General features: G+C 33.6%; 3 protein-coding genes across 3 annotated transcripts; 2 read left to right on the top strand and 1 right to left on the bottom strand.

Annotated features, from left to right (window-relative positions):
• Nucleotides 1-2,794: 2,794 nt before the first annotated feature.
• Nucleotides 2,795-4,844, bottom strand: LOC110709667 (14-3-3-like protein). The gene is made up of 4 exons (XM_021887885.1): nt 4,253-4,844; nt 3,561-3,683; nt 3,275-3,391; nt 2,795-3,165 (listed from the first exon to the last, which is right to left on the bottom strand). Exons 1-4 carry the CDS (start codon nt 4,733-4,735, stop codon nt 3,103-3,105), a joined length of 786 nt encoding a protein of 261 aa, XP_021743577.1. The 5' UTR covers nt 4,736-4,844; the 3' UTR covers nt 2,795-3,102.
• Nucleotides 4,845-7,824: 2,980 nt separating this feature from the next.
• LOC110709666 (serine/threonine-protein kinase SAPK2-like) lies at nt 7,825-11,867 on the top strand. Its single transcript, XM_021887884.1, has 9 exons — nt 7,825-8,271; nt 8,428-8,502; nt 9,581-9,682; nt 10,025-10,078; nt 10,174-10,266; nt 10,402-10,494; nt 10,600-10,704; nt 10,805-10,903; nt 11,390-11,867. The coding sequence occupies exons 1-9, from the start codon at nt 8,152-8,154 to the stop codon at nt 11,657-11,659; spliced, it is 1,011 nt and encodes a 336-aa protein (XP_021743576.1). The 5' UTR covers nt 7,825-8,151; the 3' UTR covers nt 11,660-11,867.
• Nucleotides 11,868-17,395: 5,528 nt separating this feature from the next.
• On the top strand, nt 17,396-19,873 carry LOC110709665 (40S ribosomal protein S6-1). Its single transcript, XM_021887883.1, has 6 exons — nt 17,396-17,510; nt 17,656-17,720; nt 18,598-18,655; nt 18,739-18,847; nt 18,987-19,259; nt 19,351-19,873. The coding sequence occupies exons 1-6, from the start codon at nt 17,505-17,507 to the stop codon at nt 19,590-19,592; spliced, it is 753 nt and encodes a 250-aa protein (XP_021743575.1). The 5' UTR covers nt 17,396-17,504; the 3' UTR covers nt 19,593-19,873.
• Nucleotides 19,874-20,344: the final 471 nt, after the last annotated feature.

Here is a 20,344-nt window from a genome sequence, read left to right as displayed (position 1 = left end):
AGAAGTTTGTAAAAGGCCCATTTGAGTCGTCAAAGAAAAAAAAAGCCCATTTGAATATTTAACAAAACCTTGTCCTTAATCCAACTAGTCAAATAAAAAAACAATCATCCTCCAATATGTTAGGTAACATAAAGGATGCCAAAGACTTGGGGGTGATTTGTTCTTTTGACCTTATAATTGTATATCTTTAATTTCGTAGCTGTGAAAAAAAAATACGTGTTGAGACTAATAAAATAAGATTTTATATTATAATATTTTTTCTTATACATTGATGTACAAATAACGTCAAATCAAACAATCAAATCATATCAGATCCGATTAGAAAATTTAAAGCAAACCAAAGTGCCGACTAAACATGAAGTTGGAAAAATCAAACCAGAATTCTTTACACCAAAAATTATAAAAGATCGGCAACTTACTTTTTGTAAGTGCAATTTACACTTTTATTATCTAATATTACATAGTATTATAAATGTACGAGTATTTTTCATACGGTTAGGAGAATAATCCTTACCAAACCTCAACCCTTAAGGTTTTCTTGGCCAGAAATTTACGGGTCAAGTATTTGAAAAGTGAGGAAGAAGGATAATGGATCCTCATCCCTAAAAGAATTCGACCTTATAAAGTCAACAACTCAATATTGTAAGGTGAATTTCTCACCAACTACACCAAACAGCTAATAAAACTTGTGCAGGCCAATATCCCCTAGGTTGTCTCATTTGCCCACTAGAGGTATTGCTGCTGGTTCAACTCTTACCTCTCACGCTGTAAACGTCACACACACACACACAAAAACATGTTTATCCAGCGACGTTTTACTGGTTTTAGTGGACTTCTAGTAGAATTACGTTCCTTTTGAAGACTTTGTTGCATGCTTAAAGAACGTAATAATGTATTCAAAGGAACATTGACATTAGAACATATAAATCAACTAAAATAACATTATTATTGTTTGCTAATTTTATGATAATATTTTAATCCACTTAAAAGAATATAATTGAAAGAAAATACTTCATATTACGGAATATTACATTCCGCTTTTTAAGTCTACGTTTGAAGTGTATATTACTCCCTTAATTCCTACAAAACTTGCAACACATTTATTTTAACCATTCCTAAATACTTCTTATTTTTGTATAGGATCACTTATAATATCATTAATACTTAAAATAAATTCAAACAACACGACCGTCAGTTGTCACCTGACTCAGCTCTATGGCATTAAGCTAACAATCTCTTTCCATCCCTTATCCCCCTTTATCGGTCTCGTCACATTATTCTTTCTTTGAGAAAATCCCAAAAGGCCACAAAGTATTGGTAACCAATATGCATCAAGCAATAATCATAATAATGATTCATTATGATAATTTATAGGCATTTCTCATCATGCAATCAAGTGTCTAGTTTCGCTTCTACGATTTCAAGTCTGAACGTAAAAAGAACAAGATACACCCTAATGTAAAGTAAGCATTCTATAATTTCAATCAACACGACATTGTTAGGACATAAAAGACCCAGTCATACTACATAGTACCTTCACAGGGTAGACTTAAGACTGCCCACTTGACAGAGATGACATATCCGATATCACTATCCGAGTGCCGTGGCCCGTGGACCCGCACCGTATTCTTGCATACCATCACAAGTCATATTCATTAAATCGAAAAGTAATTATAAAAAAGGATTATAATTCACCAATTTGAGCTGGACATAAGAATATCAAATTGTACTACGTAATACTGTCTACCGATTTTAGTCAATGACTTTAATACTTTATGGAATAGACATCACTACCATCAGCAAGGACGTGGCAATCCCACCTTTCTCAATCCTCATACATTATTGTCGAGCAATACAATCCAATTTAATTATATGAATCATACTCCGTATGATAAGAATTTAAAGATAACTGGACTATAAAATTTTATCTCATTCTTGCTGTGTTGCCAATTATAAATAGATTAAAGCTATTCAATAAACAACATACTCCCTTGTTTTTCAAAGCCGCCGTAAACTGTATAGTGTTCACACTACCTATTGTTGAAAACAAAAGGCAATAGTTTTTCTGTGGTTGATTGAAGTTCAGCTAAATATAATAAACAAAAAAATTGGTGTTTATAATACCTCTTAATTTTGCAATTGGTTATTAGATTCAAAGTATTTACTTAAAACCATCTAATCAAAAGGGCTAAAAGCCATCAGATAAACTCAAAGATAATGATACCGAACATTTGTTAGAAAAAATAAATAAATAAATAAAATTGAATTAGCTGCTAAAACTACAGGGCATGTACTCCGCTAATGAACAAACTTCCATCCACTGATTGCTTAATAGACCGTGTTCAATTATGTACTACGTAGTATGAATCTATGATATGACAACGCTATTCCTATTCCCCAATTATGTACTACAGCCAATATACCAATTCCTTCACATATGTAGCAGTTTTCTGAAACCAAACTTCATTAAAAAGGTTTAAGTGGCCAATAAATTGAATACTGCACCGAAGAGATTAAACTTCTCCAGAAACTACAGTGCAAAGGAGTTCAAGTTTTTCTACAAAAGTGCATGCCCAAACCATTAATGTCACTAACAAACAACACCCTCGAGCAATAAAGCATCAAGTTTTCCATAATTCAGATGTAAATCATGAGCCAAACCATATAGCAGAAATATGAACCCGTTAACTATTTAAAATCAATCAAGTTGCGTAACTGCCTAAGGTCCAACAACCTAATCACAAGTTTCCTCAGTGACCAGTATTGCTAGATTAATCGACCACAGACCTCAAAATTAAAGTAAATATTAGATAGGATTCCACAGCTACATTGCTGTAAGGAATCACATTAATTGCACTTGAACCACTAAAAAGCAATTGAAGCCAGTTCAAATCAAACTACACAAGAAAATAGAGGCAGACAGATTTGCCATATTAATATATAAGAATGGCAATCATAGACATCACCCAAGTTGACAATGTTGAATCAAAGCAATACTTGTTCAGAATGAGAAAAACCCCTAAAATCATAAACAAGCACCCTTCTCCTTTTAAAAACCACTATGGAGAAGGTTTAAACCCTAATTCCAACGTTAAGACACTCTTACTGTTGTTCACCGCCTTCTGGCTGCTTGGGAGCCTCCTTGATCTCATCAGCGCCATCATCCTGCAACAACATTAACCAAATCCATATAAGAAACAATAGATCCTCCACACAAGCAATTTTCCTGAGATACTAAACATAAAGCCACCTAATTAGGGTAAAGATGCTTTACCTGCATATCTGATGTCCACAAAGTAAGGTTGTCACGAAGAAGTTGCATAATCAAAGTGCTATCTTTGTACGAATCTTCTCCTAGGGTGTCTAGCTCAGCTATTGCTTCATCAAATGCCTGAACAAAAAGGAACAGAGCAAAAATATGAGGCATACACCTTTCTGAATACAGTTAATGAGATGTTCTTATGTAACTTCTATTAGATACATTAGATGGCATACATATCTCGAAATATTATGGTTTTATAACAAAAATTTGCATATCTTCCAATTTGAACAGCAAATACCTGCTTTGCAAGATTGCAAGCTCTGTCAGGAGAGTTCAAAATCTCATAGTAAAACACAGAGAAGTTAAGAGCCAATCCAAGTCTAATAGGATGAGTAGGAGCAAGCTCGGCATTTGCAATATCCTGAAATTCAATTCACAAACATAAAGACCGTAAGAATTACACTCTACTAAAAGATATAATTTGTTCAGAAATAACATGAATATCATCCCAACAAAAATTTGATCCTGCTCTTCTCAAATTCATACCATTAGCGTTACAGAAAGATATTAACAAAGTAAATAATTTCCGAAGGTTAAGTTAAACTTCATTGAGCAAATTGTAGCAAATGAAAGCTTCAAATTCACAGCCTCAGTATTTTGACACCAACTGAAATTCAAAGTATATTACGGAATATCCTAATTCAATGTCCAAATTCCAATTATCTTCTAAACCTAAATGAGAATTACAGCATACCTCAATTTTCTGAATCTACCAAAATTTGAAACATAACAATCCAAATACAATGCACAATATTGGACAAGTGGCTTTAAACCGGATCAAATCCTCAATACAATTCCTCAAAGACTCAATAATTCCAGCAAAATGCACAAAATTATAGCAAATCAACGCACAAAACACAAACAAAAACCAAATCCAAACCCTAATTAACAGATCTACCAAATAAAACGAAAAAAATTTATAAATTATACCTGAGCAGCCTTGTAGGCGGTGAGAGTACTCTCAGCGGCTTCTTTCCTCTCAGCACCAGTCTTAAACTCAGCCAAATACCTATGATAATCTCCCTTCATCTTCAAATAAAACACCTTAGAATCACCATTACTAGCAGCAGGAACAAGCTTAGTATCCAGAAGTTTCAAAATACCGTCACAAATATCAGACAACTCCTTCTCAATGCGAGATCTGTAATCACGAATAACAGAGACATGGTCTTCATTACCACGACTCTCCTCCTTCTGCTCAATCGAAGAGATGATCCGCCATGAAGCACGTCGAGCTCCGATGACATTTTTGTAAGCAACAGAGAGAAGGTTTCGTTCCTCAACGGTGAGTTCCTCGCCTTCTGACGCCGCTGAAACAACCTTCTCCATGAACTCCACCATCTCCTCGTAACGCTCGGCTTGTTCCGCCAGTTTCGCCATGTAAACGCTCTCTTCCCTTGCTGAGACCGCCATTGTTAGTTAGAGAGAGAAAGCTTGAGGAATTTTTAGAGAGAGAAAGAGGTTAATTTGGGGATCCTTGAGTTTTTTAGGTTTGTGTTTTGAATTGAAAGGGGAAGAGAGAGAAGGGGGGTGTATTTGATTGGTGCCAAGCTGTAAATTGGTAATGATTGTGTGGGGGGAGCAACTTTTGTGGGGGTGAATGAGGGCCGTTGGATTTTGATCGGACGGTGGGAAGAGGGGTGTCAGTTGTTGAATAGTGAATTAGTGATGTGTAATTAATTTTTAATTTTTTTTTTTAGGATTTGATTGACAGCGTGGTGTACGGCGATCATGTGTTTTTGACTTTGAATGTTTGGGCTGCGGAGATGTGTGGTGGTCCATGATAATGAGGTTTAGAAAGTTGGTGTAAAGCGGGCTGGGCTTGTATTTGGTTTGTGGTTTGGACCAAGCTGTTAGTTAAGCATGGCTGGTAGAATGGATTAATGGGTTGTTGGTTATCGATCATTGGGCTCGTCCTTATTTTTTTTTAACGGAAAGAAAAAGAATTTAATTTAAAAAAATAATAGTCAAACAGTTTATAGGAAATCTAAAATTTCATCACAAGTACTTGATGCATTTGAGTGGAAATACTCATATGGTGTTTTACATACTTCCGGAGATTATGAAACTGATTATATTATTACGGCGAAAATATTATATGACTGTGTAACTGTACAGGATATAAAAACTTGCAAAGGAAAATAATGTTGAAAGTTGTGTGAAATCATTGTTTTGTTTCTTTCAAAAAGTACACAACAATTGAGGATTATGAATTTGAAGAGTCAGTTGTTTATAGTTCAAAAAAATGACATTTTGGGCGTGTTTGACCTAGCGTTTGAATAGATTTTAGGTAGTTTTTAGTGGTTTGACTTATTCAAATCATTACTAGTAAAAGATATGAGTGTTTGGCAATGTAGTGGTGGGAGCAGAGTTTAATCACTGGAGTAACTTTTGTAAAAAGTTAACATTATTAGCTTTTGTAAAAATCGAAGTAGCTGTTGGAATTTTTCTTTTGTATTTTTAGAATTTTACAGCTAATAGCTAATAAACAGCTAATTTACCAAACACTCATACTTAATTATTTATTTTCACAACTAACAGCTAGTTGACAGTCAATAGCTATACATACAGCTTACAACTACCCCCTCCGTTTTTTTTAAGTGCCCCATTTCCCGTAAACGGTTTTTTTTTTAAGTGCCCCATTATCAAAAGTGAAAACCCCACTCACATTATATATTATTTCTCTCTCTTCCTTTTAACCCCATTATCATTTTATAATATTTTTCTCCCTCTCACATTATTCCTAGTGGTCCCCATTCATATTTCTCTTTTTTACTTTTTCAAATTTTATGTTCCTAACTATACCCACCTATATATTATTTTATTCTTTTTCCTAAAACTATGTGACAAAGGATATGGGGCACTTAAAAAAACGGAGGGAGTACATCAACAACTGCATTTTGCCGAATACGCCCTTATTTTGGGTGTTTAAAGAGTCACTAGGGCGGGGGTGATGAGAATTGATCATATGATCTCTTGAAATCGGGAAGGAAGCTCTAACCACTTGAGTTATCCTCCACTCTCACACGCCCTTTATTTTAGTAGTGATTGTAAATGAGTGAGCATAGCGAGGATATATTTTCTTCCTCGTAAAAAAAGGTCATGTTTTCTTCGCCTTATCAAAAGTGTTATGATGTGATTTTTGAACATGCTCCATTCTTTTGGTACTTAACAAGAGTCGTTTTAGGCTATGTTCTATTTATTCATTTCAAATTCTTACTGTTATCAAATTTCATATCCGACCAAAATAAATAAAAATAAATTAGACCATATCAAATCTTCATACATTTTTTAATGACAAAATATATATTTAAAATTCATATTATTAAAAGTTATAAAGATTAGTAGTTTAAAAAGTCTACTTACGATCAATATCTAGTCAAATCAACAGACCTTAAAACAATCAAAACAGGCATAAACACACCGTCCATACGTACCAATCCGTTAGCAATCAAAGATTTCAAACGAACCCATATGCTCAAAAATCAAAAACCATCCTAGAAATCGTAGTACACCTAATATCATTGTCCATGAAGACATTGATTACATCATCATCATCCTCCCCTAAACCAAAAAATAGAAAACAAGAGGAAAACGTGATGGGCTACGTTTGTATTTTAACGAGAACAAGGGCCCAAAAGAAGCAAACTTCCTTTTTCCTCTCAAAGAAAAAAAGAATCTCCCAATTTCTTTTCCTCTTTCTCTCTTATCTTCAATTGTCATTGTAAATCGTGCTCATAATGCATCACTTTCATACTTGTCTTTCCTACGGCTAAATCTAATCCTTCAATATCAAAACTTCCAAATACTTCTTCCGTATTCTTAATACATTACTTTTTATAAATTTATAAATGAAAGTTTCAATTTAGATATATCACATTCTCTAGATACATAATATAAATTAAACAATCGTAGATGCATCAATTCTCTTTATCTCTTCTTATAACACGAACCTTTTTTTATTTTTTTCTCGCTATCTCTCTATACTTTAAAAATTAATCAGGAGTCCACAATTACAAAAATAATACATCTAAAAGAACGTAAAATGTATCAAATTGAAAAACATAAAATAGGGTTTTTCAAAGCTATGCCCTTATAGTTGTTGAGTTTCATGGTGTGCCCATACTTTTTTAAAATTACAATATATGTCCTCTAATTTAAGGTGTTTATTCAACCGTATCCTCTTATGTTAAGACAATTTAATAGTTGTGTTAACTGTTAATTACCCACTTTGGAGAAAAATTTCACGTTCATATTGGGTTAGAGTTATATAAGGGAATTAACATTAAACATTTTTTCCACATTTTCTCTCTTACTTTTTTCTTCTTTCTTATTATAAAAGCAACTATTAATATGTCAAAATCTCGAATTTTTTTTCCTCATCTGCTTCTTATTACTTCCCATTCATTTACAATTACTAACGTCGAATTAACGTTATATAATACGATTAATTAAACACTTTAAATTGAAAGCACAACTTATAATCTTGAGAAAATATAAATATATCTTAGAAACTCAAAAAACTCAATGGCATAACTTAGAAAAATCCAATAAAATAAATTTTATACTCCCCTTTAATTTTTGCTACGTTTCCACTTCCTCCTCTCTCCAAATCATTTCCTCATTTTAACAAATTTAACTTTTTCTCTCTAGTTTGTTTACTCTTTGTCGTTTTCCCTCTCTTCATGTGCTCATAAACCCAGAATATATCTTACTAGTACTTAAAACCACCCCACGCTACTACCAATCTCAAGAACTTCCTCAACCCAAAAAAATAATTTTATAATAAAAAAAGAGTTGATTTTATTTTCATTTGATTGGGAAAAAAAATGGAGAGATATGAAATAGTAAAAGATATTGGGTCTGGAAATTTTGGTGTTGCTAAGCTTGTTAAAGATAAGTGGACTAATGAATTTCTTGCTGTTAAGTTCATTGAAAGAGGTCATAAGGTCAGTTTTATTTTTTTATTTTTTTATTTTTTTAAGTAGCTAAAATTTACTTTTTTGATGTTCAAAAGTAAATTTGGTGGGTGATTTGATCTGGGTTAATGGTAAATTTTTTTGTTTAGAATTTTTGAAGGTTTTTGTGATGTTTTTTTGTTGTAGATTGATGAACATGTGCAAAGGGAAATAATGAATCACAGCTCTTTAAAGCATCCCAATATTATTAGATTCAAGGAGGTAATTTTACTTATTTCTTACCAAATTATTTATAAAAATTATGAATTAATCAGGCTGGAATTAGGATATAAAAGCTTGCTATTTTAATGTACGGAGTATTAGTTAGTTTGCTTATCAATTAATTAATTAACGGTTTTTGTTTGTGGTTTATTACAAGCTTGTTTATGAATTGGACTAAGATTTTGGCAGTAATTTGATATTTCGGGTGTGTTTTCGTTTTTTTTTTTTTTTTTTTAATTTAATAAGGGTAGTTTTGGAATAAAAACATCGACGAGAGATTGAGGCCAATCCCGGGGAGGCGGAGATTGGCCAAGCATTTCTCGTGTAATAGTATAACTTGATGTGATGGAATGTTAGTGCTTTATTGTAGCTTTTTCATTCAAGCTAGGCTTGTTGTTAGACTTGAAAAATTGTAAGTGAAAGGAAAAGGTTGATCAACAACTACCAAATACTAGTACAAACTATGTCGAGAATAAATAATTATATAATTTGGATCGTACAAGCAACTTAGGAAACATTAGTGGACAAACCACGAACTTAAGTAAGGTGGAGGATGACAAAGACATTAGTTATTAGTCAATAACAAACATTGGCTTTTTTTGTTAGTAATAGTATATACTAGCAAATAATGCACCTTACGATTAGAGCTATTCAATTCGTCGTTCCTTCCTTGACAATATGCTTCGTGTTCTGAGGAAATGGTGTCAGCACCTCATCTGGATCTATTCCTTGATGTCCAGAATCAATTTTTGGCCAATCAGTTGCTGGGTAATTGCACCATTTTCTTGGAACTTAAGTGCTCATTGGTATAGAATTGATGTGGACAACATGGTTGGGATACACATATTTTGATGAATGAAAGGAATAATCGAGTGCTTAAAAAGTTGAAATGATGGGATTACTACATAAGACAATTGCAGGCTTACTCTTAGAGGAATAAAATTTTACAGTGAAAACAGAATCAACAAATTTTTATTTTGTACTTAAAAATATGTTAAAAGAGGAATTTCGGTTGCAATTTCTAGACTTGGTATTGTGTAGAAATTTACGATCAATGTGATCTGAACTTCTCTTGCAGGTTTTGCTTACTCCGACACATCTTGCAATAGTAATGGAATATGCTTCAGGTGGAGAACTCTTTGAACGGATATGTAAAGCTGGTAAATTTAGGGAGGATGAGGTATTGAACCTTCTATTGTGGTAGAATTTTTCAGAAAAAATCAAAAGAATTATTGTTATCCATTCCATTAGATTCAACAAAGTATAACTCGATACTAGTTGGATGACTATATGAGAAATTGGAATGTCCCCTCATATTCGCTTTCTTTTGCTTTTTACTTACTAGTATTTCTGATTTATGCTGTTGTAATAATCATTGTATGTGACTATGTTCCCTTACATAAATTGGCTTCTTATTTTCCCTTTTGTATCAATATGTTCACCTCACCAAATAGGGGGAAGGGGTGAATAAGTTATATCATAACTAATCACTTCTCTCCTCTTTTTTCATTGTATGTATCAGGCAAGGTTTTTCTTTCAGCAACTAATATCCGGAGTCAGTTACTGTCATTCGATGGTAGTATTTGTGATCTTCCTTTTACTTGCTTCTTACTTTCCATTTCTCTGCTTAAAAACATTAGTCATTATCCTAAAGGAGATTCCTTTATGCAGGAAGTATGTCATAGAGATCTTAAGCTAGAAAACACACTCTTAGATGGAAGTGCTGCACCACGAGTCAAGATATGCGATTTTGGTTACTCCAAGGTAAATGTTATTATTCATCTTCCCCCTTAAAATTGCTAATCTGTATCAAATAACTTGGTAAGGAATGGGTGAGCATTCTGATTACAACCTGGATGCTACATGAACTAGAAAGAAACTAACTTCTTGTCTTTGCAGTCTTCAGTGTTGCATTCCCAACCAAAATCTGCAGTTGGAACACCAGCCTATATTGCACCAGAAGTGTTATCCAAAAGAGAGTATGATGGGAAGGTGATTTGAAGTTTCAAGCATATACTCTACTTAATTTTTCTTTACCTTTTATTGGCACTTGCTCGAGCCTTATAATATTACATTTGTACTTTTTCTGGGTTGTAGATTGCAGATGTTTGGTCTTGTGGTGTCACTTTATACGTTATGCTGGTTGGAGCTTATCCCTTTGAAGATCCAACTGACCCAAAAAACTTCAAGAAAGCCCTCGTTGTAAGTTATGACATCAATTATAGTATGCAGCTGAATCCAACTTATTGTTATCATTGTCACACAGTTTATTTAATATGACTACTTGTATATAATTTGACAGCGGATACTTAATGCACTATACTTGGTCCCTGATAATGTTCCGATATCCCCTGAGTGCAGGCACCTTCTATCTCGTATCTTTGTGGCCAACCCAGAGAAGGTAATTTATGTTTTAATCTTTTACTTTATTTATGACTGTATAGTCTGAAGTTGTGAACTGCCATTGAATGTCCGGCTTGGAACTTTTGGAAATCCACTTTAAAGCCCCCGGACCAAGCCACATGGAGAGGTTAATGTTGTAAATTCACCTTTTCCTATATGAAAAATAGATTCATACAAAGTATCACTTAGAAAGAAGAAGATTCTGAATTATTAGCTAGGTTTAAGGTTCCGCATCCTTTACAGTGAACTGTTGGATGATCAATTCCGGCTTCATTCCCCTATCACTTCACGGTGGATACTGTTATACTGTTGTATCATTGTTCATTTGTTTGATACTCTATTCTCGTTATTATTCATCCTTAAATTTTGTTCTGTTTTTTCGCTCTTTATATTTCAATTCGTAGTGAAATTTAACTAATTAGTTAAGTTTTGCGTCAAAAGGCACCTAACTGAGTTGATGTTGGCCTGTTGGGTCTTTGAACAGAGAATAACAATTCCAGAAATTAAAAACCATCCTTGGTTTTTGAAAAACTTACCAGTGGAGCTTGGGGAAGGTGGAAGTTGGCAAAGCAATGATATTAATCAACCACCCCAAAGCGTCGAAGAGATACTGTCTGTAATTCAGGAGGCACGACAACCCCATCAGCCACCTAATATTACAAGCGGACTGCTTGATTGTGGTAGCATGGATTTTGACGATGTGGATGCAGATGTAGATCTTGATTACATGGAAAGTAGTGGTGAATTTGTATGATTATGATGAATCATTTACAGTGTTACAAAAATGTATCATATGTAAATCATAAACACTTTTGCCCTCATGAGTAATCGAGCATGAGTGTTGTGCAAAGAAAATGACCGAATGAGGCAATATATATTTGTCGCGTTCATATGTGTAATTTCCATACCAATGGAACCAAGATCTGTCATGACTTTAATCATCAATATACTCAGTTGTCACACACTCTGTTCATTTTAACTCGGTTTTATTTTTGTTTTCTTATTGGTGATGCAGATTAGTGGTGGAACAAGAGGCCAACCCATTGATCTAACCACACTCATGAACCAGCTCATGAGGTGATCTGAATGTTTAATGGAACAAGAGGCCAACCCACACCCATTAGATTTAGCTGCACTTGTTTATTCAAAATAGAATAAAATAAAATAATAAATAAATAAAGGAAAGTACAATACATAGCCCTTTTTTTAGAAAAAATACACTTTAACAATTCTAAATATTGTCGATTTAATTCTAAGAATCCCAACTAAGGTTTATTATCTAATAATTGCAATTATAGGGTCTGTTTGCCTCCGATGGTCAGTAACCAGCTGAAAGGGTAATTTTTTTTTTTGTTTTTTAAAAGCCACGTGTCAGCTTGTGATTGGTGTAATATTTTTACAAGAAATAAAAAGAAAAAAAAAGGAAAAAAAAATTCCAAGCCACACCCGACCCTCCCCTTCCCCGTGAAATCATAAGCTAACCCCAGCCTACCGAAAACCGGCCGATCGGCCACCTCCCACCTCCCTAACCCCCCGAAAACGGTCGCCCGTCCCTTCCCACCCCCGAAACTCGCCGTCCGACCTTCTCAATCCCCGAATTTCCAGCCAAACGTCAAACCCAGTCGAGGGTTTCACTTCCTTTTGAAGCCTCACTCCGACCGCAAGTCAGGTCCCGCTCGCCACCAGGGAATTCCGGCCAACAACAACAATCAACGCGATCATCGACTCAATCGTCGGTAAACCCCTCAATTTTCTATCTAACTGCCAACGATCGCGATTTGTTCTGTTCTCGCGGGTTGTTGTTGATTGTTGAGGCTGGCGTTGAAGAGAATTGTGGGGCTGGTTTAGTTATTAGTGGGTGCAGGGTGGTTGTGTAGTGATTTGGTGTAACAACCTCAAATCTCCCTTTACGAAAATACTAGTATAGTACGTATAATTATACCGTAGAGTTGACTTAGCATATTACCGCTGCGTGATTATGCAAGGCTACTCAAACTACTAATTAAAAACAACACCTTCGTAGTGGAAACTCAAACTCTTTCTTTATTAATACTTAATAGAAATAGTAATCATTGTTATGAATACTCAAAAATTGAAATAAAACCAACATCCCTAAAACTAGGTGAAGAATATCCCGAGACTCCCAAATGCTCATTTATTGACTCCACCTGAAAATAGTCAACATTGCTTACCATTAAGGTAAACTAGGCGAACCAAAACCAAAACAAATACGAGTTAGTAAAGTATGCCAAGTACATTCAAGTGCAAGATAAGTAAACTCAATTTATTATTATCAAACATGCTTTTAAAACTGATCATGAAATTCCAATATTTATTTAAATAACTCAAACCTCATAATTCAAAACCAATTCTCAAAATTCTCAGAATAAATCTAATAACTCAATAATTTGATAATAATGAATATTAAAATCAATTCCTCTCCTAAGTGGGCACACCCCTCAAGCTAGTATCTTTATATTGAAAGGCTATTCTTGAGGAAAGACTCGGTCATACAAAGTCCAAAGTCTTATCAACCAAATCCGCATAGTGGAATTAATATAATCATAATTGTAAAGCTTTAATAATAATTCAATAGTTTAATAGTTCCTCTTTAAATCAATAATTTAATCCTTTACAGCTCAAAACTCCTTTTTATTCAATTCAATAATGCTTTCAAAAATCAAACCTTTAATATATGATAAATAATTCCATCATTCAAAACATGATATTAAAATCAATCTTTCAAATTTATTTATTAAAAACATATATCAAAATCAATTCTTCCAAACATACTTTATTTCACAATTCAAATCAATTTCATTTAATCGTCATAAAAATCATACAAAACATGCTATTCAAATCAATCACCTTTAAAGGTATCTAGCCACCTAAACGTACCTTGGTCCTCGCTTAGAAAACACACAAAGAACCTCATGAACTCTTGTCAAAAACACCCTACAATTAAATATAACCTTAATCAATATAAGGTCATCAAATAATCACAACAATTAAAATAAAATCCCCCAATTATATGTACATGAACCTTATAAATTTTCATTTCATAAACTTGAATAATAAACTGATTTATTTAATTAAAAACTCTCATAATAATTTTTATAAAACCCCCATAGTATTAATAATAAAATTAATTAGGAGAAGCGAAGAAGAAATTGAAAACCGAAGAAGAAGGGGGGAAGAAGAGGCTCGGCAAGGAGCACCAGCACGCCGGCAGTTGGCTGCTGCTAGTGGTCGGCGTCGGGGCTTGCCGGAGAAGGTGGCAGCCGGCGATGGAGGTGGTGGCTGACGGTGAAGGTGGTAATTTGTGGTGGCTCACGGTGAAGGTGGTGATTTGTGGTGGTGGTTGGCGCAAGAAATAAAAGAAAGAGATAAGAGAATTAGAGAGAAATTAGAGAGAAAGAAGAGAGTTTTGGTGTGAGTTTTTAGCTATGATTCAAGAGATATTTACAGGCTAGCTCATGCAAGAATTAAGGTAAGAAAATGTAGGAAGAATTATGGCAAATTTGGTTTAAGGAATTATTTGGAAAAGAGAGCTAAAGAACTATGGAACGTTTAGTTTTATGGTGATTAAGGAATAAGAAAATAGGTAAGTATGCAGTCATAAAATATTAAATGGTAAGTGGCTTTGCTTGGGGAATAATCAAGAATGGTTTAAGGTAAATAAATACGATGATCAAATATTTGGGAGATGAAAAATAAGAATTAAGGAAATAAGAGAATTTAAGGAAGATAATTAAAATACAAGAATTACCAAAATAATTTGCTCAAAATTACCATGTGGTGGCCGAAAATATTGAGCCTTGTAAGATCATATTTTTGAACCTCCTCATTGGTCTTTAAGAATTATTTTTCTAGATTTTAAGGAATAAAAATAATTGTGTAACTAATATATTTTGTATAAAATAATTAATTAGAAAAATACCAATTATTCATCGATTAATTTAACTAAGAAAAATCAGATTTTCTTCGTTAAGAAAATCCGAAAATCCTAGATTAATTATTGGGAAATTTCGGCCCTTTCAAATAAATAGGAAAATATAATTTTTGCTTTATTAAAATATCGAAATATATATATATATATATATATATATAGAAAATACATCTTACAAATACGGGGTATTACATTTGGTGTGAGAGGTGCGCTAACAAGAGTGTAGGGGCAACGAGGTTATAGGGTTGGTGGCTGAAATGGCGAGGGGGTGCTGTAGTTGGTGGCTGTCGTTGCAATTGTGGCGAGAAGGTAGACAATGGAGCAGTGCAGGTTGGAATTGGTGGTGAGGGGATTAAGGGGTTGATGTTGGTGACGGTGTACAGGTGCGGTGTGGCTGGTTGGGTGGTTTCGGGGGTCGGGGGTAGGTTAGATGGGGTGCCCGACCGGTTTTGGTGATTAACGGGGGGTGGCCAACCGCTTACCGACGTGTTTATAGGTGGGTTAGGGTTTGGTGGCGGGGGAAGGTGGCTGATCACGGGTTAGGGTTAGGTTTTATTTATTTAATTTTATTTTGGACCAATCACGTGTTGACACGTGTCATGGTAACTTGTTATAATAGGTCATTGATTTTATGTTGACCGGTTGGGACTATTGGAGGGAAACACATAGCATAATTGGGATTATTAGATGATAAACCTTAGTTGAGATTATTAGAAGTAAATCGCCAATAGTCGGAATTATTAAAGTGTATTTTTCCTTTTTTATTTTTATTTTAATTTATATTATAAAAGTATACAATACATAGCCCTTAGTTAGGGCTACATATTTCCTCAAAAAAAAAAAAAAAAAAAAAAAAACAATTAGGGCTACATATAATGAGCCCTTTTTTTTAAAAAAAATAAATTAATATATAACATTAATTATTCTCCTATCAAATAAAAAAAAAAAACATTAACTATAATGGTTTGCGCGTGATTTTGTCATGCACTACTAAATTAATACCAAAAATTAAAAAAATGTATTAATAAATTAAACTAAACATGGGCAAATACTTACTTTTAACCCTACGAGATACATTATTGCAATCTTTCAAAAAGAAAAAAAAGATACATAATCGCAATGGTACGATACTTACTGCATGTGAACTTTGTCATGCATTCTTAAATTAACATGGAGTACCAAATTAAAAAGATTCTACGTATTATTTTTAGCCTTAAGAGCTACTGTTCTACGCGGTTCATCCTCTGGGCTAATTCGGATTCGGGATCAGTTTTGGATGGTTAGGTTCCAGTCCCCTCTCACTTGTTGTTGCGGAAGATCGAACACGCGGTCCTTCTTATCAAGTGCAGTCCCAATCACCATTGCACCTACAACCAATTAGTAGCTCCATATTAATCAATAATTATATACTAAAGGCGAAAATCTGAAATGACACTTGTCATTTCATGTCATGTTACAAATTTTTCCGCCTTTTTTCCCTTCCTTTTTTTTTTTTTTTTTTTTTTTTTTTTTGCCATTTTTTATGACATTCATTTTATAACCTACAATAATAGTTATTTCCATTTTGACAACATATTTAATCCAATTATACTCAATATTTTTGTACATATATTTTATATAATTAGAAACTTTTAGTTACAAAAATACTAACATAGATAACATAGATTAAAAATAAGGTATTGTAATATATTATATTCCAAGATTATATTATAATATTATCAATATCAATTTTTTTCTCCAACTTTTATCATTTGACAATAAAATTTATTTTAATTAAAAAAGAAAAATCATTTTGGTAGCATACTTTGTATAAATTTAAAAATTACATAACATTTATAAGAATAAAATCATTTTATTATAGTATACATAATATATATAGGAATATTCAAACTAGTTACTCTAAATATTTATGTGATTATTTAAAAAATAAAAACCTCTACTACTCACTAAAAATATATTTTAAAAAGCTGATTACGGAATACTAATTATCCTAAAGTAAAATAAAATCCGTTATATATTTTCATATTATGCCGGTCAAAGTGTGTTAACAATTTAAGGATAAATGTATATGAGTTTGTATATGGGTACTAACCTAAGCTAATATTTTAATTTTCTTATATATAACTACTTTATAGTTTCTAATTCTATTACTATATTATTTTTTTATACAATTCAATTCAATAACTTTTACATATTTGGTAATTGATATTGATATAAACTAAAATTCAAGTTATTTTGATACAAATAATTTTTTTGGGTAAGTTATTATTGAATTAACACCATTATTTATAATTTATTTGTAATAAAATTAAATTTAACTATAACCATACATGACACGGAAATTAATCTAGTATAATATCCATAAAATAAAAAAATAAAAAAAAAGGTACTCCGTACAAGAAATATTGCTCATAAAATCAAAACAACGGTGCCAAGCCCATTTTAAAAAAGAAACCCATTTAAAAGAAACGATTATATCTGACGGCCAGAAATGCCCTAATCTATTCGGATCTAAAAATGGTCTCACATTAAAACGGGTCAAACCTTTCAAATATATAGAGATCTTTACTTAAAACCCTAGAACCCTCTATTCTATATATCAGTCCCTCTCTCTCTTCCATTTCCCTTCAGCCGCTCTTGCTCTCCAACCATGAAGGTTTGTTCGTCATCCTCCTCCTTTACAATAATTTCTGGGTTTTTACTTGATTCTTTGAATTCCACAATTTTCTGGGGTTTTCTTATTCAATGTGTTTATTTCTGGGTTTTGATTTCTGTTGATTTATTATGTTTGATGTTTGCAGTTCAATATTGCTGACCCTACTACAGGGTGCCAGAAGAAGGTCGAGATCGATGATGACCAGAAACTGTGAGTTTTTTTTTTTATCAATGAAATTAAATTTTGATTATTTTTGTTAGGGTTTATGAGAAATATGATGTATGGTTTTATTCCTTATTTTTCACTTGTTTTTGAATTTTTATTTACATATATTTGAATCTGCCCATTTCTGTTTATTAGTGTGTAAAGGTTTGTATATAGTGTAAATCGTCTGTTATTAGACTTGATTATTAATAAATGTTAGGTAGTAATGTATTGATTAAATGACGATTATGTGTAAGATGTGAATTACTGTCTTCGAATATGATTTTTATTTTATTGTATGTTTTCCTGTATTTATAATTGGATTATATCGATTGTTTGAGTGATTGTGCTTAATTACTGATTAAACAGAAATGAGGGTATTCCTTTTTATGATGATTGAGTGGTTGAGCTACAAGGGTGTGTTTTGGAATCTAGATTGGGGTATGTTTAAGGAGAATGTAGATGTTTCATTAATCATTATGCAATAGATGATCCGGGTGAATGTGTTTAATTGTTTTGCCATGTTAGTTGCTTGTTAGTAGTTTTAAGGCAATCGTTAGCGTTGCTGGGGCGCTGTGCTCGTTGAGCAGATGGTGCTTTCAGCCCTTTGCGTTGCCGATACCTATTTGAGCTAACCAATGCTTGCGCTACTGCCCTTACTATTGATGGCTGCGTGCACTCAGGTTCTCGTATATGTCACATGAGTTTGCATTTCATTGGACTATATGTGGATTGATTTTCTCGTTTAATCCGTTGACATTGGGAGATCTTCTTTGAATTCATGTGTTGATGGCTTTTGTTGATAATTTCATAGAGTGAGATAGTTAAGATTTTGTGCATTTGATTTACTGGACTAAGCTTATGTACCTTTTGTTTTAAACAGCCGTGTTTTCTATGACAAGAGGATTTCACAAGAAGTCAATGGAGATGCCCTTGGAGATGTATGTATGCTTTTGCTTAATGCATTTATAAAGCTTTGAATGTTGCTGGAAGACTAATGTTTTGTTGCCATCCTTATTTGCAGGAGTTCAAAGGGTACGTGTTCAAGATCAAGGGAGGCTGTGACAAGCAAGGTTTCCCCATGAAGCAGGGTGTGTTGACTTCTGGAAGAGTTCGCCTATTGCTCCAGAGAGGTATGTTATAGTTTCATGCTTTTGTTCTCTTGCTAATTTGTTGAGTTGTGCGCAATTATAGTAGTAAAACTTGGTGTGTTTTCTATTTAATTAATTATTTATTTTTATTTTTTATTTTCATAATTCTCTTTGCTTGCAGGAACACCTTGCTTCCGTGGTCACGGAAGACGTAATGGAGAGCGTCGTAGAAAATCTGTCCGTGGGTGCATTGTGAGCCAGGACTTGTCTGTGTTGAACTTGGTTATTGTTAAGAAGGGTGAGAATGATCTCCCCGGTCTTACTGACACTGAAAAGCCTAGGATGAGGGGTCCCAAGAGGGCATCCAAGATCCGAAAGCTCTTCAACCTTTCCAAGGAGGATGATGTCCGCAAGTATGTCAACACATACCGTAGGGAATTCACTACCAAAAATGGTATGAACTAATTCTCTTTTTTAAGATGTATGATATAACCTGTGTTCTTTTACTCCAAAGTTGTCTAATATTTTCCTAATTGGATGTACAGGCAAGAAGGTGAGCAAGGCTCCTAAGATTCAGCGTCTTGTTACTCCATTGACCCTCCAAAGGAAGCGCCGAAGAATTGCTTTGAAGAAGAAGAGGATTGCCAAGTCCAAGTCTGATGCTGCTGAGTACCAAAAGCTCCTTGCTTCCAGGTTGAAGGAGCAGAGGGAGAGGAGAAGTGAAAGTTTGGCAAAGAGGAGGTCTAAGCTCTCTGCCGTTACCAAGCGACCATCTGAGGCTGCATAGTTTGATGCTTTCTCGTTTTGATTGAATCATTGATGTTGTCTTGAAGTAGTATTGTCATGAGATAATTTAATATGTTTCTCAAAATTTTGAGTTAGAGACCTGAGTAATATCTAGTTTCATCTTTTTGAATCAGGAGAGTAACATTCTTGTGGATGCTTGTTTTTTTTTTGTTTCAAAGTTGCTCAAATGCTTTGGGTTATTATTACATGTTTTCTTAGAAGTATATTACCTGTGTTTTTATTACACCAGGCATTATCTTTTCAACCAAGTTTGCCTGTGAATTTTTTCTTCCTTAAAAGTGTGTTCTACCTTGCCTTTGTCTTAATCTGTTTGAGTTTGTGTATTCTGCTCATTTTCTTTTAAAGGACGGATTTTGAGATGTATCGATTTTTAAGGAATCTAGTTTCTACGACTTGTGCTGGTGTAAATTAAAAATAACGACCATCTCCCCCTATCCCCTAAATTTTATTTATGTGCCGAATTTGAGTTAAATGGAACTGTAATTGCTGTTTCAAAAATCGATAATTAAAGCTAAAGCAATTAGTCCTTTGGGGGAGCCATTAGTCCATGGTGGGAATTTTAACTTTACTTCCCGTATCCTTCAATCCAAACAAAGTATTAGTAAAATAGGGGAATTACACTTGAATCAGCTAGTACACATCCACGGCTCAAGACCAAGTGTGAACAAGCTCCTGTAGACCTGTACCATTACTACCATACGACCAATAGAAAATTTCCTGATATGAGTTTAA

This window comes from Chenopodium quinoa, unplaced genomic scaffold (assembly GCF_001683475.1).
Source record: "Chenopodium quinoa cultivar QQ74 unplaced genomic scaffold, ASM168347v1, whole genome shotgun sequence".
In the NCBI taxonomy this organism is placed as follows: Eukaryota; Viridiplantae; Streptophyta; class Magnoliopsida; order Caryophyllales; family Amaranthaceae; genus Chenopodium; species Chenopodium quinoa.
Note: the sequence above shows the minus strand (reverse complement) of the source record. Positions and strands in the feature narration are given on the sequence as shown.

What these genes read in the sequence shown, in the direction of transcription:
- LOC110709667 (XM_021887885.1), bottom strand. Translation starts at nt 4,735, where the DNA reads ATGGCGGTCTCAGCAAGGGAAGAGAGCGTTTACATGGCGAAACTGGCG. An exon ending in CCGCCTACAAGGCTGCTCAG is followed by an intron (nt 3,684 to 4,252) that starts GTATAATTTATA and finishes ATTGAATTTCAG; the next exon opens with GATATTGCAAATGCCGAGCT. An exon ending in TGTGGACATCAGATATGCAG is followed by an intron (nt 3,166 to 3,274) that starts GTAAAGCATCTT and finishes ATGTTGTTGCAG; the next exon opens with GATGATGGCGCTGATGAGAT.
- LOC110709666 (XM_021887884.1), top strand. Translation starts at nt 8,152, where the DNA reads ATGGAGAGATATGAAATAGTAAAAGATATTGGGTCTGGAAATTTTGGT. An exon ending in TCATTGAAAGAGGTCATAAG is followed by an intron (nt 8,272 to 8,427) that starts GTCAGTTTTATT and finishes TTTTTGTTGTAG; the next exon opens with ATTGATGAACATGTGCAAAG. An exon ending in GCGATTTTGGTTACTCCAAG is followed by an intron (nt 10,267 to 10,401) that starts GTAAATGTTATT and finishes TTGTCTTTGCAG; the next exon opens with TCTTCAGTGTTGCATTCCCA.
- LOC110709665 (XM_021887883.1), top strand. An exon ending in ATCGATGATGACCAGAAACT is followed by an intron (nt 17,721 to 18,597) that starts GTGAGTTTTTTT and finishes TGTTTTAAACAG; the next exon opens with CCGTGTTTTCTATGACAAGA. An exon ending in ATGGAGATGCCCTTGGAGAT is followed by an intron (nt 18,656 to 18,738) that starts GTATGTATGCTT and finishes CCTTATTTGCAG; the next exon opens with GAGTTCAAAGGGTACGTGTT.